Source organism: Panthera pardus, unplaced genomic scaffold (assembly GCF_024362965.1).
Source record: "Panthera pardus isolate Hobbes unplaced genomic scaffold, ASM2436296v1 HiC_scaffold_15, whole genome shotgun sequence".
Classification (NCBI taxonomy): domain Eukaryota; kingdom Metazoa; phylum Chordata; class Mammalia; order Carnivora; family Felidae; genus Panthera; species Panthera pardus.
Window position 1 is genome coordinate 52,683,465 of NW_026526710.1, and position 13,887 is coordinate 52,697,351.

The following is a 13,887-nucleotide window of genomic DNA, read 5'->3' on the forward strand; positions in this document are numbered from 1 at the left end:
GTCATGAGTCAGGTGCAGGTTGGTTGGGTCCTCTGCTTGGGGTCTTAGAAAGGTGCAGTCTGGGTAACAGCTGGGCTGCATTCTCATCTGGAGCTCTAGGTCCCCTTCCAAGCTCACGTGCTTGTTGGCAGAATTTAGTTTCCTGATGTCTCATTTTTTGCTAGCTGTTGGCTGGAAACTGCCTTCTGCTCCAGAGGTCATTGGCACATGACCCCCTTCATTGGTCCTCCCATAACATGTTAGCTTGTTTCTTCAAAGCCAATCTCTGATCTTAGGGAGGGCACCAGACCCTTTTATAAAGGACTTACTTGATTAGGTGTGGCCCATAAAAGATAATCTCCTTTGTATTAATTAAAACTCTACTGATTAGGAGGAGCCTGAGTTAATCTGTAATGTCCCTTTGGTCATATACTCTAACGTAATAATGGGATTAATATCTCATCATGTTCACAAGTTATACCCACATTCAAGGGGAGGAGATAATACCACGTGGGCACACAAAGACGACAGGAATCTTGGGGACCATCTTAGAATTCTGCCTACCAACATGCACAGTCACCCATCAGTAACTGGCAAAGGAGTGTTCTCTTTGAGCAAAGTGTGCATCAAAATCATTAAGTTGAACTGCTTCTCATAAACATAAAAAGTTAACTACCAACAAAAGTATTTTTTTAATATTCCAAATACCTGACACTTCCAAAAAAACATTTTTAAATATTCCAAATATGTGACATTTATGAGTAATTTAATAATCAGTACCATTAACATAAGTATCAGCTATATCAGTATCTAAAGATGCACATATGTAAATAATGCTGAGGAACAAAAATAAGAATATAAAATAATACATACATGCCATTGTTAAGTTGCCAACACATGGATTAGGAAACATAGGACAATGTAAAAGAGTGGATTTAAGTTTCCAGACCTTTAAAAAATTCACCTGTCATTTTTAAATATAATTCTATGAAAAGATAGCTTACCATACAGAGTAGCAGATGATAAATGTTAAATATTTGTTTTGACAGTAAGTGCTACAGAAGTTCAGAGTAGGGGAGATTAATGTGGACTGGAGTTTCCCTTTAGTTGTAAAATGAGGTTAATTTTTTTTATGAGGTAGTTTATCATAAATTTTGCCCTAGGACTAGTTTCTTCTCCGTAGCTTGCAATCTACTCCGTGTCACCTGCTCAGTGTAAAGGATTATGTGTCTTCTTTGAAGAGGACCAAGTCTCCTTCCTAGATATGGGTCATTCTCATTTGAATAGAACTCCTTTAGTATTGTTTTAGAAACTCAAAGTCTTAATAATCATTATAATAATATAATATAATAATATAATAATTCTGATAATCCTCTTTTATCGGAAGATAGGAAACAAGGATGCCTGGGTGGCTCAGTCGGTTAAGTATCTTGGTTTTGGCTTGGGTCATGATCTCACAGTCGTGGGATTGAACCCGAGTTGGGCCCTGAGCCAAGCTTGGGGCCTGCTCGAGATTCTCTCTTTCTCTCTCTGTCTTTCTCTCTCAAAATAAATAAATAAACATTTTAAAAATGTATTTAAAAAAGAATATAGGAAACATGGTGTTGCTGTATATCTGTTGACATTTTTTTCCAATCAGATCATCTCAACTATTACAAGGTAAATTGGTGTGATTTTTTTTTCTCCCTTCTGCTAGGGATCTCAATTATTCATTTATTCCATGTCTCTAGAATAAGGTAACCATCTCAACTGTTTATGATTTAGTTCTAATTTAAAAAGAAGTTGTGGCAGACTGAATAATGCCCCCCAAATATGTCCATGTCCTAATTCCTGGAACCTGTGAAAGTCTCTTTATATGACACAAAGGATTTTGTATGACAAGAGACTTTATAGATGTGATTAACTTAAGGACTTTGAGATGAGGGAATTATCCAGGATTACCTGGATGAGGCCAGTGTTACGAAAACAGTCCTATAAGAGGGACACAGGAGGAGTCAGATGTCCCGTGACACCAGTGGTTCTCAAAGTGTGGTGCCAGATTAGCAACATCAGCATCATCTGGCAACTTGTTAAAAACACAGCTTCACTTAACTCTGCTCCATACTTACTGAATTGGAAACCCTAAGAATGAAGCCCAGAAATTCACATTTGACACTTCCTCCAGGTGATTCTGATACATGCTAAAGTTAGAGAATCACTGATATAAGCTAAGTTTTGCTCTCCCTGATAGAACAGGCGTGAGGCTAAAATGCTGGAAAGCTCATGCTATTGGCCTGCCAAAGGTAATTTGCAACTGCTTCCTTTCTGCCTGAGTTCTATCAGGCTATGATCACTCAAATAGCTTAACTAAAAAATCACTTATGTTTATAGCTGAAATTAAATATGGTTTGTATTTAAATAACCGCTTTTGATTAGAATCATATTTTCTGGAAAGTGCTTGGTTTTATCTGTGTGCTCTAAAGATACAAAAACTCATCAAATTTCTGGCGGTAACTAACATCCTATTCAGTATAAGATGAACTGTTTTACATCAAATCTCATTGTGTGTAATGGACAAACAAAGGACATTTCAAAGGGTATTTAAGGTGGCTGAGTGGATTTCTTGGCTTAGTATTTAAAAGTAAACATTTTAAGACCTTAGCATTTAATGCTTTTGCCTCTTCTCAAAGTTGATTCTATGTAACACTCATTATTTCCAACTCCTGGAATCTTGCTTAAACAGCAAATAGAAGTACTTTCTTTTTCTCTTACTTCTGGATTTACTGAAATGTAGATTGTTTGAAAATGGGTTTGGCTTTGTGGCACATGTCTGTTTAGCTATGTGAATACTATCATTTATTAAGAAGACAGAACAAGAGCTTTGTTTTGAGAAACATATATCACTGATTTCTGAAAAGTCAAAAGAACTCCTTTCAGTGTGCTCTTATTTGACAAATGATCTTGCGGTTCCTTTTAGGTATCCAATAGGAAGAGCACTCTTCGGTCTTCAGCTATGGAACTGGATGGCTCCTACTTGAGTGTAGCCAAATCACAAACCTGCTATCAAACCAAGCAGAGGCCTATGTCTGCAATCCAAGACTCCGCTTCAGAATCCCTTGTGGAGTTTAAGAATAATTCTTTGAAGCCAGCAGATTTTCATTGTCCTAAAGAGGACCAAGACAGGGTGCCATTAGAGACCAGAACATGTGATTATGGATCCCCAGGGAGAAAACTAGTAGACGCAGTCCCTACAGAGAAAGCCCCACCAGCGGAATTGAAGATGAAACAATGCCAATACCTGAAGCCTTCTCCATCCAGTCAGTGTTGTGGTCATAGACTTTCTGAAAATGAAGATCATGTTCATGAAAGTCATCCTACGCACACGGCCCCTCAATATTCCAAAACACATCTGGAATCATGCAATAATTGTGGGCTTTCCTGGGCATCCCTGCTGCATGGTCAAGGAACACAGCAGGCTAGTGAAACTGATGTGAGAAAGCAACTCTCGGAAAATAGAAGGCAGCAACTTATGCTTCAGAAAATGGAGCTGGAAATTGAAAAAGAGCGCCTTCAGCATCTGCTGACCCAGCAGGAGACAAAGCTTCTCCTGAAACAGCAGCAGCTTCATCAGTCTCGACTGGATTATAATTGGTGAGTCTTACCTGTCCTCTCAGCAATGTCTAGCTTGGAGAACTCCGTGTAAAATGACTCTTGTACTAATATAAAGTTGCAAAGGCACAGAGGTTCCTTGGGGTCTTGGCTTCCTCAAGATGCATACTAACTATGATGACTAAGTAAATTCTATGATCTTCTTTGGAAGACTTAGAACATTACCCCATCTTCCCAAATGTTAGCCTAGAATATCTACCTCTGAGCAGTCCATTGTAACTTTCGCTGGATTCTGAAGAGAATATTTTTAAAAGATATTGTTACATAAAATCTTCTGCTATTTGAGGTCATCATGGAGACTATTAGGCATTAAGTAAAAATTTGAGACTTCAGGATGTGGAATCAGATTGTGAAGCAGAGTGATTAACTGTCATCATACCATATTTATGTCTATCCACCATAATATAAAATGTAACAAATGATAAGAGCCTTCTAAATTCAACCTTTTCTCATCATGAAACATAACCTGTTCAATAACCAATTCCTATAAACTTACCCACATTTGAACTCTTCTCTCTCTCTCTCTCAAAATAAATAAACTTAAATAAATAAATAAATAAATAATAAATTACAAGTTTTCCGAGAGAAGTGCTTGTATATATATCCCTGCCATTTCCTTCTTGATCAAACTTACCATTTCCCCTTTGTACACATTCATACATTCTATGCAGACACATACATCCTATACAGACACACTTAGTACAACTGTCATTGTCTTTTAGTTCTTAGAGTTAATTGTCTCTCACTCACAGATTCTGCCAATATTTTTTAGATTCTAATATCTTTGAGAGTTCTTTCTTGGAATTTTTCCTTTAGTGTAATGCTTTGCTTGGAACCAGAAGTGCTCTGCCACTTTCTCTTTATTCATGATCGGACAGTTCTGTTCTTCACTGTTGAAAGCTGGAGGCTCTTAACATAACTGAAAATGAAGGCTCTTATAACAAGATTTTCACCAAAGGCCAAAAGATTGCTTCAGTTTGATGACCCCAATCTCTAATCCTCCAGTTAATGTCTAATCTCTCTTGAGAACTGTATTTAACTAACATTTATTGAATGCCTATGATATGTAAGAAATGGTTCTAGGCACTTAGGATAGAGAAATGAATCCAATGTGGTCATTAAAGAGGGCATAGTCCAGCAGACTGCATAATTTTAAAACAGGTTTCATGTTCACTTGGACAGCACTGTTTACTGAAATAATGCTATGTAATGACAATAAATAGACATTGTGTTCATTTGAACAGCTCTATTTATTAAAATAATACTGCATAATGACAATAAAGTCTTTATTGTTATCTTGATCATCCTAGCTTAGATGAGAGAGCTATGAAATACAGTTTTTCAGCAAGTTTTGTGTATGCATAAATTGTAAAAGCTTATACATATTTATAGAGATTTATAAACTTTTCAATAAATAATTATAGATTAACAGGAAGTTGCATACATAGTACAGAGAGGTCCTCCCAGTTTCTCCCAATGGCTATATCTTACATAACTAGAATACAATATCAAAATTAATAAATCAACTTTGGTACAATGTGTCTAGTTCCATGCATTTTACCACGTGTGGACTTGTGTAACCATCACAACAATCAAACTATAGAACTATTTCAGCAACACCAGGGTTTCCTTTTTACTACCCCATTTGAGTTGTCCACCCTCTTCTGCCCCCACCATCCTTAACCCATAGAAACCAGTAATCTGTTGTCTATTTCTATAATTTTGGCATTTTGAGATTGTTATATAAATGGGATTATACAGTGTATGAATGTTCGATGTTGGCTTTTTTTCATGCAGTATAATGCTCTTGAGATTCATCTAGGTTGTAACATATGTTGTGCCTTTTGATTGTGGAGTAGTAGTCCATGATATGGTTATACCATGATCTGTTTAACCAATTATCTATTGAAGGGCAACTTGGTTCTTTGCCTATTACGAGGAGAGCTGCTACATACATCTTTATACAAGTTTCTGTGTGGACTAAGGTTTTCATTTCTACAAATAAAAGTTAAGAATGTGATTGCTAGATCATATGATAAGTATATATTTAGTTTTAAAAAATTAAATGTATACTTAGCTTATACTATATTTAGTATAAAATATGTCTTCACCACCAATGTATATGAAATTGTTTCTCCACATCCTTACCAGCGTTTGGAATTGTCACAAATTTCTATTTTGCCTATTCTAATCTGTGTGTAGCAATATTTCACTGTGGTCTTAGCTTGCATTTCCCTAATGGCTAGTGATGTTGAAAATCTTTTCATTTACTTGTTTGTTTTTCTTCCATCTTTTTGGGTAAATTGTCTCTGTAGTATCTTTTGTCTATATTCTATTTGGATTTCTTGAGATTTATTGAATTTTGAGAGCTTTTTATATATGCTAGACATGTCTTTTCTCAGATAGGTGGATTGCAAACATTTTCTCCTATTCTGTGGATTGTCTGTTTCATCTTACTTAAAAGGATCCTTCACAGAGCAAAAGGCTTTTTTTTTAATTTTGATAAAGTTTAATTTATCAAATTTTCTCCTTATAGGTTATATAAAGTTTTTATCATGAATGTTTGTTAAATTTCCTCAAATCCTGTTTATACATCAGTTAATGTGATCATGTGATTTTTTTTTAATTTAGCCTACTAATATGGTGGATTGTATTTATTAATTTTTGAATATGGACCTAGTGTTGCATTCCTGGAATAAGTCCCATTTGGTCATAGTGTAAAATACTTTTTATATATTACCAAATTCCATCTACTAAGAGTTTGTTAAGGGCATTGCGTCAGTATTGATGAGGAATTTTGGTCTGTCTTTGTGTGTGTGTGTGTGTGTACTGTCTTTGTCTAACTTTGGTATCTAGGGAATCCTGGTCTCATTTATTAGTTTCATTCATTTCTTAATATTTTCTTCCTTCTGCTTGTGTAGGATTTGTCTTGCTCTTGTATTTTTAAATTTCTTAAGGTGGGAGCTTAGATCATTACTTGGAGACTTTTTTCTTTTCTGGTGGGAGCATTTAGTGCTATAAATTTCCCTCTCAGCACGGTTTTAACTATGACTCACATATTTTGGTGTGTTGGTGTGTTCACTTCGTGTAATGTTCCTCTAGGTTCATCCATGGTGTTGCAAAAGTCAGGATTTCCTTCTTTCTCCTGGCTGAATAATATATATTTTTATATATCTTTTTACCCATTCATGTGTTAGCAGACACTTAGGTTGTTTCCATTATGAGTGATGCGACAATGAACATGGGAGTGCAGATACCCAGAAGTAGGATTGTGAGATCATATGGTGGTTCTGTTTTTAAGGTTTGTTTGAGAAACCTCCATACCGTTTTTCATAATGGCTGTACCAATTTGCATTTGCACCACCTGTGTATAGGAATTCCCTTTTCTCCATATCCTGCCCAACATTTGTTATCTTTTTATCTTTTTGATCGAAGCCAATCTAACAGGTGTGAGGCAATATCTCACTGTAGTTTTGATTTGCATGTCACTGACAATTAGTGATGTCAAGCAACTTTTCGTGTACCTGTGAGTCAACTTGTATGTCTTCTTTGGAAAAATGTCTTCTCAGTGCCTCTGCCAGTTTTTTAATTGGATTATTTAGGGATTTTTTTGCTATTAAGTTGTGTAAGTCCCTTATATATTTTGAATATTAACCCTTTATCATATATGTGTGTGTGTGTGTGTGTGTGTGTGTGTGTGTGTGTGTGTGTGTGAGAGAGAGAGAGAGAGAGAGATTATATGTATACATATATATATATATATATATATATATATTTCATTTTTATAATTTATTTCCTTTGCTGTGCAGAAGCCTTTTATCTTGATGTGGTCCCACTTATTTTTACTAGTTTTGCCTGATCTTTTGGTGTCAAATCCAAAAAATAATTTCCAAGACTAATGTCAAGGAGTTTTTTTCTACGTTTCCTTCTTGTAGTTTTACAGTTTTAGGTCTTATATTTAAGTCTTTAATCCAGTTCAAGTTAATTTTTCATTCTTTTGCATGTGGATATCCAATTTTCCCAACACCATTTATTGAAAGAGACTATCCCTTCCCCATTGTGTATTCTTGGTATGCTGAACAAAGAGTAACAAACCGTATATGCTCAAGTCTATTTCTGGGCTTTCTATTCTGTTCTGTTTGTCTTTATATCTGTTTGTATACCTTCACTGTTTTGATTGCTATAGCTTTGTATTGTTTGAAACTAGGAAGTGTGGAGCCTCCAGCTTTGTTCTTTCTCAGGATTACTTTGGCTATTTGGGGTCTTTTTGGTTCCATATAAATCTTAGAATTGTTTTTTCTAATTCTGTGAAAAATTCCAATGGAATATTGATAAGGATTGCATTCAACCTGTAGATTACTGTTGGTAGTATGGACATTTTAACAATACTGATTCTTCTAATCCATGAACACAAGACATTTTTCCATTATTTGTGTTTTCCTCAATTTCCTCAGTGTCTTATAGCTTTAGTGTACAGATCTTTTACCTCCTTGGTTAAATTTATTCTAAGTGTATTGTTTTTGATGCAACTGTAAATGGGATTGATTTATTAATTTATTTTTTAGGTAGTTCATTGTTAGTGTATAGAAATGCATCCGATTTTTGTATGTTGATTTTTGTACCCTGCAATTTTAGTGAATTTCTTCTTTAGTTCTAACAGTTGTTTGATGGCATCTTCATTGTTTTTTATACATAAGGTTAAGCCATCTGCAAACAGAGAAAATTTTACTTTTCTTTCTGATTGGGATATCTTTTATTTGCTTTTCTTGCCTAATTGCTCGGGCTGGTACTTTCAGTATTATGTAGAAGAAGAGTGACAAGAGTGGACATCCTTGTCTTGTCCCTGATCTTAAAGGAAAAGTTTTCAACCTTTCACCTTTGAATATGATGTTAGTAGTGGGCTTGTGATATATGGCCCTTGATTATGTTATGTTCTTTCTATACTCAATTTCTTGAGAGCTATTATCATGAAAGGATGTTGGATTGTGACAAATGCTTTTTCTGCATTTTATTGAAATGATCATATGATTTTTGTTTTTTATTCTATTAATGTAGTAAATTCCCTTTGACAGTATTTTGTTGGGATTTCTTTTCATCTATATTAATTGGAATTATTGACCTATTTTTTTTTTCTTGCGGTGTGCTTACCTGGCTTTGGTATCAGTATAATGCTGCCTTATACAATGAATTTGGGTGTGTTCCTGCCTATTCAAACTTTTGGAAGAGTTTTAGAAAGATTTGTATTAATTCGTCTTAAAATGTTTGGTAGAATTCACCAGTGAAACTATCTAGTCCTGGATTTTTCTTTGTCATAAGATTTTTACTCACTGATTTAATCTAATCCTTAGTCATTTTGGGTCTGTTAAGATTTTCTGTTTCTTCATGATTCCATTTTGGAAGGTTGTATATTTCTAGGAATTTATCATTTCTTCTGGATTATCCAATATTTTGGCATGTAACTGTTTATAGTAGCCTCTTATGATCCTTTGTGTTTCTGTAGTATCAGTTATAATGGCTTCTCTTTCATTTCTGCTTTTTTTTTGGGAGTCCTCTCTTTCTTCTAACAAACAAAAGTTTGTTAATTTTGTTTATCCTTTCAAAAAACCAGCTTTTCGTTTCAGTAATCCTTTCTATTTTTCTAGTCTCTTATTTTTGCTCTGGCCATTGTTATTTCCTCCCTTCAGCTAACTTTGGCCCTGGTTTGTTTTTCTTTTTATAGTTCCTTGAAGTATAATTATAGATTGTTTATTAGAGATCTTAATTTTTTTCTTTTTAAAACATTTTTTTAATGTTTATTTATTTCTGATATGTATAGATAGACTGTGAGTGGGGGAGGGGCAGAGAGAGAGGGAGACACAGAATCCCAAGCAGACTCCAGGCTCTGACTGTCAGCACAGAGCCTGATGCAGGGCTCAGATTCACGAACCATGAGATCATGACCTGAGCCAAAGTCAGATGCTTAACCGACTGAGTCACCCAGGCACCCCGAGATCTTTCTTTTTCCTTAATATAGACATTTAAAACTATAAACTTACCTCTTAGAACTGTTTTTGCTGCATTTCATAAATTTTGGTATGTTTCTATTTTAATTTGTTTCAAGATATTTTTTAGTGTCCCTGTTGATTTCTTCTTTGACTCACTGGTTGTTCAGGAGTGTGTTGTTTAATTTCCACTTATTGTGAATTTTCCCATTTCCTCCTGTTACTGACTTCTAGTTTTATAACATTATGTTTGGAAAAGGTATGATTTCAGTCTTATTCAATTTGCTAAGAATTGTTTTGTGACCTAACATGATCTGTCCTGGAAAATGTTCTGTTTATACCTGAAAAGAATATGTGTTCTGCTGCTGTTTGACGGTATGTTCTGTATGTCTATTAGGTCTATTTTATATAAAGCATAGTTAAAGTCCAGTGTTTCTTTAACATCTGGATGATCTATCCATTGTTGAAAGTAGGGTATTGAAGCTGTTATTGAATTATCTGTTTCTCCCTTCAGATATGTTAGTATTTGCTTAATAAATTTAGGTGTTGCTGTGTTAGATACACATATATGTACAATTGCTAACATTCTCTTGATGAATCAACCTTTTTGTTATTATATAGTGATTTTCTTTGTGTCTTTTTACAATTTTTGATTTGTCTATTTTGTCTGATAGAAGTATAGCTTCCCTGCTCTCTGCATTTACCTACCTATGTATGTGTCACTACCAAATATTATTATAAAATTCTAAGTTCCTAGAGGGTAATTAATCTAATTTTTTTTTTTTGGTATATAATTATTTATTTTTGAGACAGAGAGAGTGAGGGAGGGACAAAGAGAGAGGGAGAGAGAGAGAATCTCAAGCAGGCTCCATGCTGTCAGCTCAGAGCCCCTGGCGGGGATCAGTCTCACAAACTGAGATCATAACCTGAACTAAAACCCAGAGTTGAACACTTGGCCAACTGAGCCATCCAGGCACCCCCTACATATTTTTCTTTGTTTATTACTGTGCATAATTAGTTGCAGTTATAAGAATGTCTTTGACAATGATGGAAATGATAATGCCGTTTTAATAATATTTTCCCCTCTTCCTGGTTTTATTTCATAGTTAAAGAATATACTTCTACAGATTTCATTTCTAAAAATGAGCCAGAGAATATTTCTAAAAAAACTTAGAAAATGGGTAGGAAAGGTCACATATGGGTAGAAAAAGTGCCAGTGGTTAATTGCCACCCAGACTCTGGTAGAACATGCTAATTTCTTTCTCTGCCTTCCCTCCTCAGCACATCGAGGATGGGGCTAGTTAGCATTGCTGGATAGAATTTCTTTCAGTTTCTATGATCTTAAGAAAACACATTGGTCAGTGAGACATAGCCCCAGCTCTTTGAATTGACAATATGAGAAATATTTGCCTTTTATGGATAGATTGGGCATGGTCAGTGATACTTAGTGTTACTAGAATTCCCATTAAGACTCTGATAATCAGAATACACTTGCTTAGGAGTGAATAGAAAGAAACTTGAAATTTCTAATGAAGAAACTTAAAGTACTCCTAAAGCATCTATAGTGTTGAGGTTTTAAATGATATTTTGACCAACTCAGTGTTCTCCAACTCCTCTGTAAATAAAGAAAATTGAAATTCCTGTAAAACTGATTTGTGTCTATTTTATTTACATCCTGTGTGTATTTAGGAAGTGCCCATTTATTTTGACAGATCGAGGTTGTTGGGTTTTTTTAATGTTTTGTTTTACTTTTGAGAGAGAGACAGAGACAGAGACAGAGCATGAGCTGAGAAGGGGCAGAGAGAGAGGGAGACACAGAATCCCAAGCAGGCTCCAGGCTCTGAGCTGTCAGCAAAGAGCTCAAACTCATGACCTGAGCCACAGTCGGACTCTCAATCAACTGAGCCACCCTGGCCCTCTGACAGATCAAGTTTTAATTTGAAAACAATTGTTTGAGGTCTAGCTGAAAGCATATTGTCCTGCAAGGGTTACCATTCAGTTGCTTAGGTTCCAAGGATTAGAAAGCCTCTAATTTTTTTTTCCAGGTTGAGAAATCAAGCTGTATTTAAGTCAAGAGAACTTGTTGCTGCTAAAGAGTTTACTAAACCCCGAGAATTCAATCTGGATATGAATGGGGATGACTCTGGACCAAGGTAAACCTGAGTTATGGGTGGGTGAAAGCAAGAACATGTAGGATACAGATATTAAGGCAAAGATATTAAGGATATGTTTGGTATGTTTTTACAGCTTTATATAGGTCCAGTTTTCTGATAATATAAATAAATACATTCTCACTATAAAATTTTTAACAATACAAAAATGTGTAAAAAATAAAAATCATTCATGATCCTACCATTCAGAGATGATCCTTTGAGCCCTCTCCCTCTATCTTTCTTTTTTTTTTTTTTTTTTTTCCAACGTTTATTTATTTTTGGGACAGAGAGAGACAGAGCATGAACGGGGGAGGGACAGAGAGAGAGGGAGACACAGAATCGGAAACAGGCTCCAGGCTCTGAGCCATCAGCCCAGAGCCTGACGCGGGGCTCGAACTCACGGACCGTGAGATCGTGACCTGGCTGAAGTCGGACGCTTAACCGACTGTGCCACCCAGGCGCCCCTCTATCTTTCTTTTATAGTAATATATTCTATTTTGAGTAATAGAGATTATTCTTATGCTGAATTTTAATTTTTGCTTTTTCACTGTAACATATTTTCTGATGTCATAATTTATTTTATGAAAACTTGATATTAATTCATTCAACAAATATTTACTGTATGACAAGTATTGCTCAATATTCATCTATTAGTCTATTGTTGGATAATATAAGGTTTTGCTATTATAAATTATGCCTTGAAGAGCATTGCTAGAATAAATTTTTTACTTTATCTCTACCCATGTCTTTGGTATGGATTCCTATAAACGGAACTACAAACTCAAAGTGCATATCAATACTTTTAAGATTCTTGATTCACATGGCCCAGTTGCTTTCCATAAAAGTTAAATCAGTTTTCACCATCAAAGCTATGTTTGAGAATTCTCTTTTCATGAAATTTGAAGAATTTTTGGCCATTATTTGTTCAAAAAAGGTTTTTTTACCTTTTCTCTTTCTTCTTTCCTTCTGGATTTCATTTACAGGTATATTAGATCTTTACTGAAGTCCCTGACTCTGCTAATTTTTTAGAATCTTTTTTTTCCTTTTTCTTCATTGTGGATAATTTCTACTGATCTGTTCTCAAGTTCATCAACTCTTCTGTTATTTCCAATCTGCTGTTAAGCCCATAGAATGATTTTTTTAAATTAGATATTGGATTTTTCAGTTTTAGAATTTCTATTTGTATCTTTGTTAAAATTTCTATTTCTCTACTGAAATTTCCTATTTTATTCATTACAATTCCTTTATTCATTATTTTTCCTTTAAAATGCTTTTCTCAAACACCTGGTTTATCTTGGGGCTTCTCTCCATTGGTCAGCTTTAATCTTGAGTATTGGTCATGGTTTCCTTTGTACACTTAGCAGTTTTTTATTGTTTCCTGGTACTGGGAATGACTCTAGAATTCACTTTTAGTCCTCTAAACAGTGTTAATTTTTTGTGTGTGTTAGCAAGCATTTAACTTGACTGAATTCACGTTCCAAGCCCTATCTCCCTTGCGAGTAACAGTGAAAATCACTGCTGAGCCCTTTGAACTTTAACTCGGATGGATGCTTGAGTCGGCCTCATTCATGTGTAGTTCAGCGGTCAGCCCAAACTGGCAGGGTTGTTACACAGAATTTGAGGCTTTCTCTCTCTCTCTCTCTCTCTCTCTCTCTCTCTCTCTCTCTCTCTCTCTCTCTCTTTCTCTCTCTCTCTGCCCTCTCCAGGGTTTTTTTCCCTTTTCAAGTGCTTTGGTCAGCTCAGATTCTGTTCTCTGGGTCTTTAAGACCGGCCTTCAGCTGAAAGCCATTAAAAAAGAAATTGAGAACCCTCCCAGTGCCACTGCATTCTTCAAGTGCTGATCTTTTTCCAGTTTCTGCTTGTTTTCCGTGACTCTTCAGTGCTTCAGTTCTGTTTGTTTTCTCCCCAAGTTTGTATTGTTAACTATGGGAGTTTGGGACCTATAGAACTCTTCAGCTGTTATTAGAAGCAGAACCAAAGAATTCTCATTTCAGACAATTTTGCCATCTTTTAATTGTGATAAAATACACATAATATAAAATTTACCATCTAAACCATTTTTAAGTATATTTACATTGTTATGTCATTTTTGCCATCTTTTATTTGTGATAAAATACACATAATAT

At 35.2% G+C, this 13,887-nt stretch overlaps 1 protein-coding gene across 1 annotated transcript in view; it reads left to right on the forward strand.

The window, feature by feature from the left end:
- The window catches only part of KIAA1328 (KIAA1328 ortholog), a 349,319-nt gene that overhangs the window by 208,551 nt on the left and 126,881 nt on the right, over positions 1 to 13,887 (forward strand). Inside the window, exon 7 of the mRNA XM_019465357.2 lies at positions 2,936 to 3,609. Within this exon, the coding sequence (XP_019320902.2) occupies positions 2,936 to 3,609 (674 nt within the window). The remainder of the gene's footprint in view (positions 1 to 2,935; positions 3,610 to 13,887) is intronic.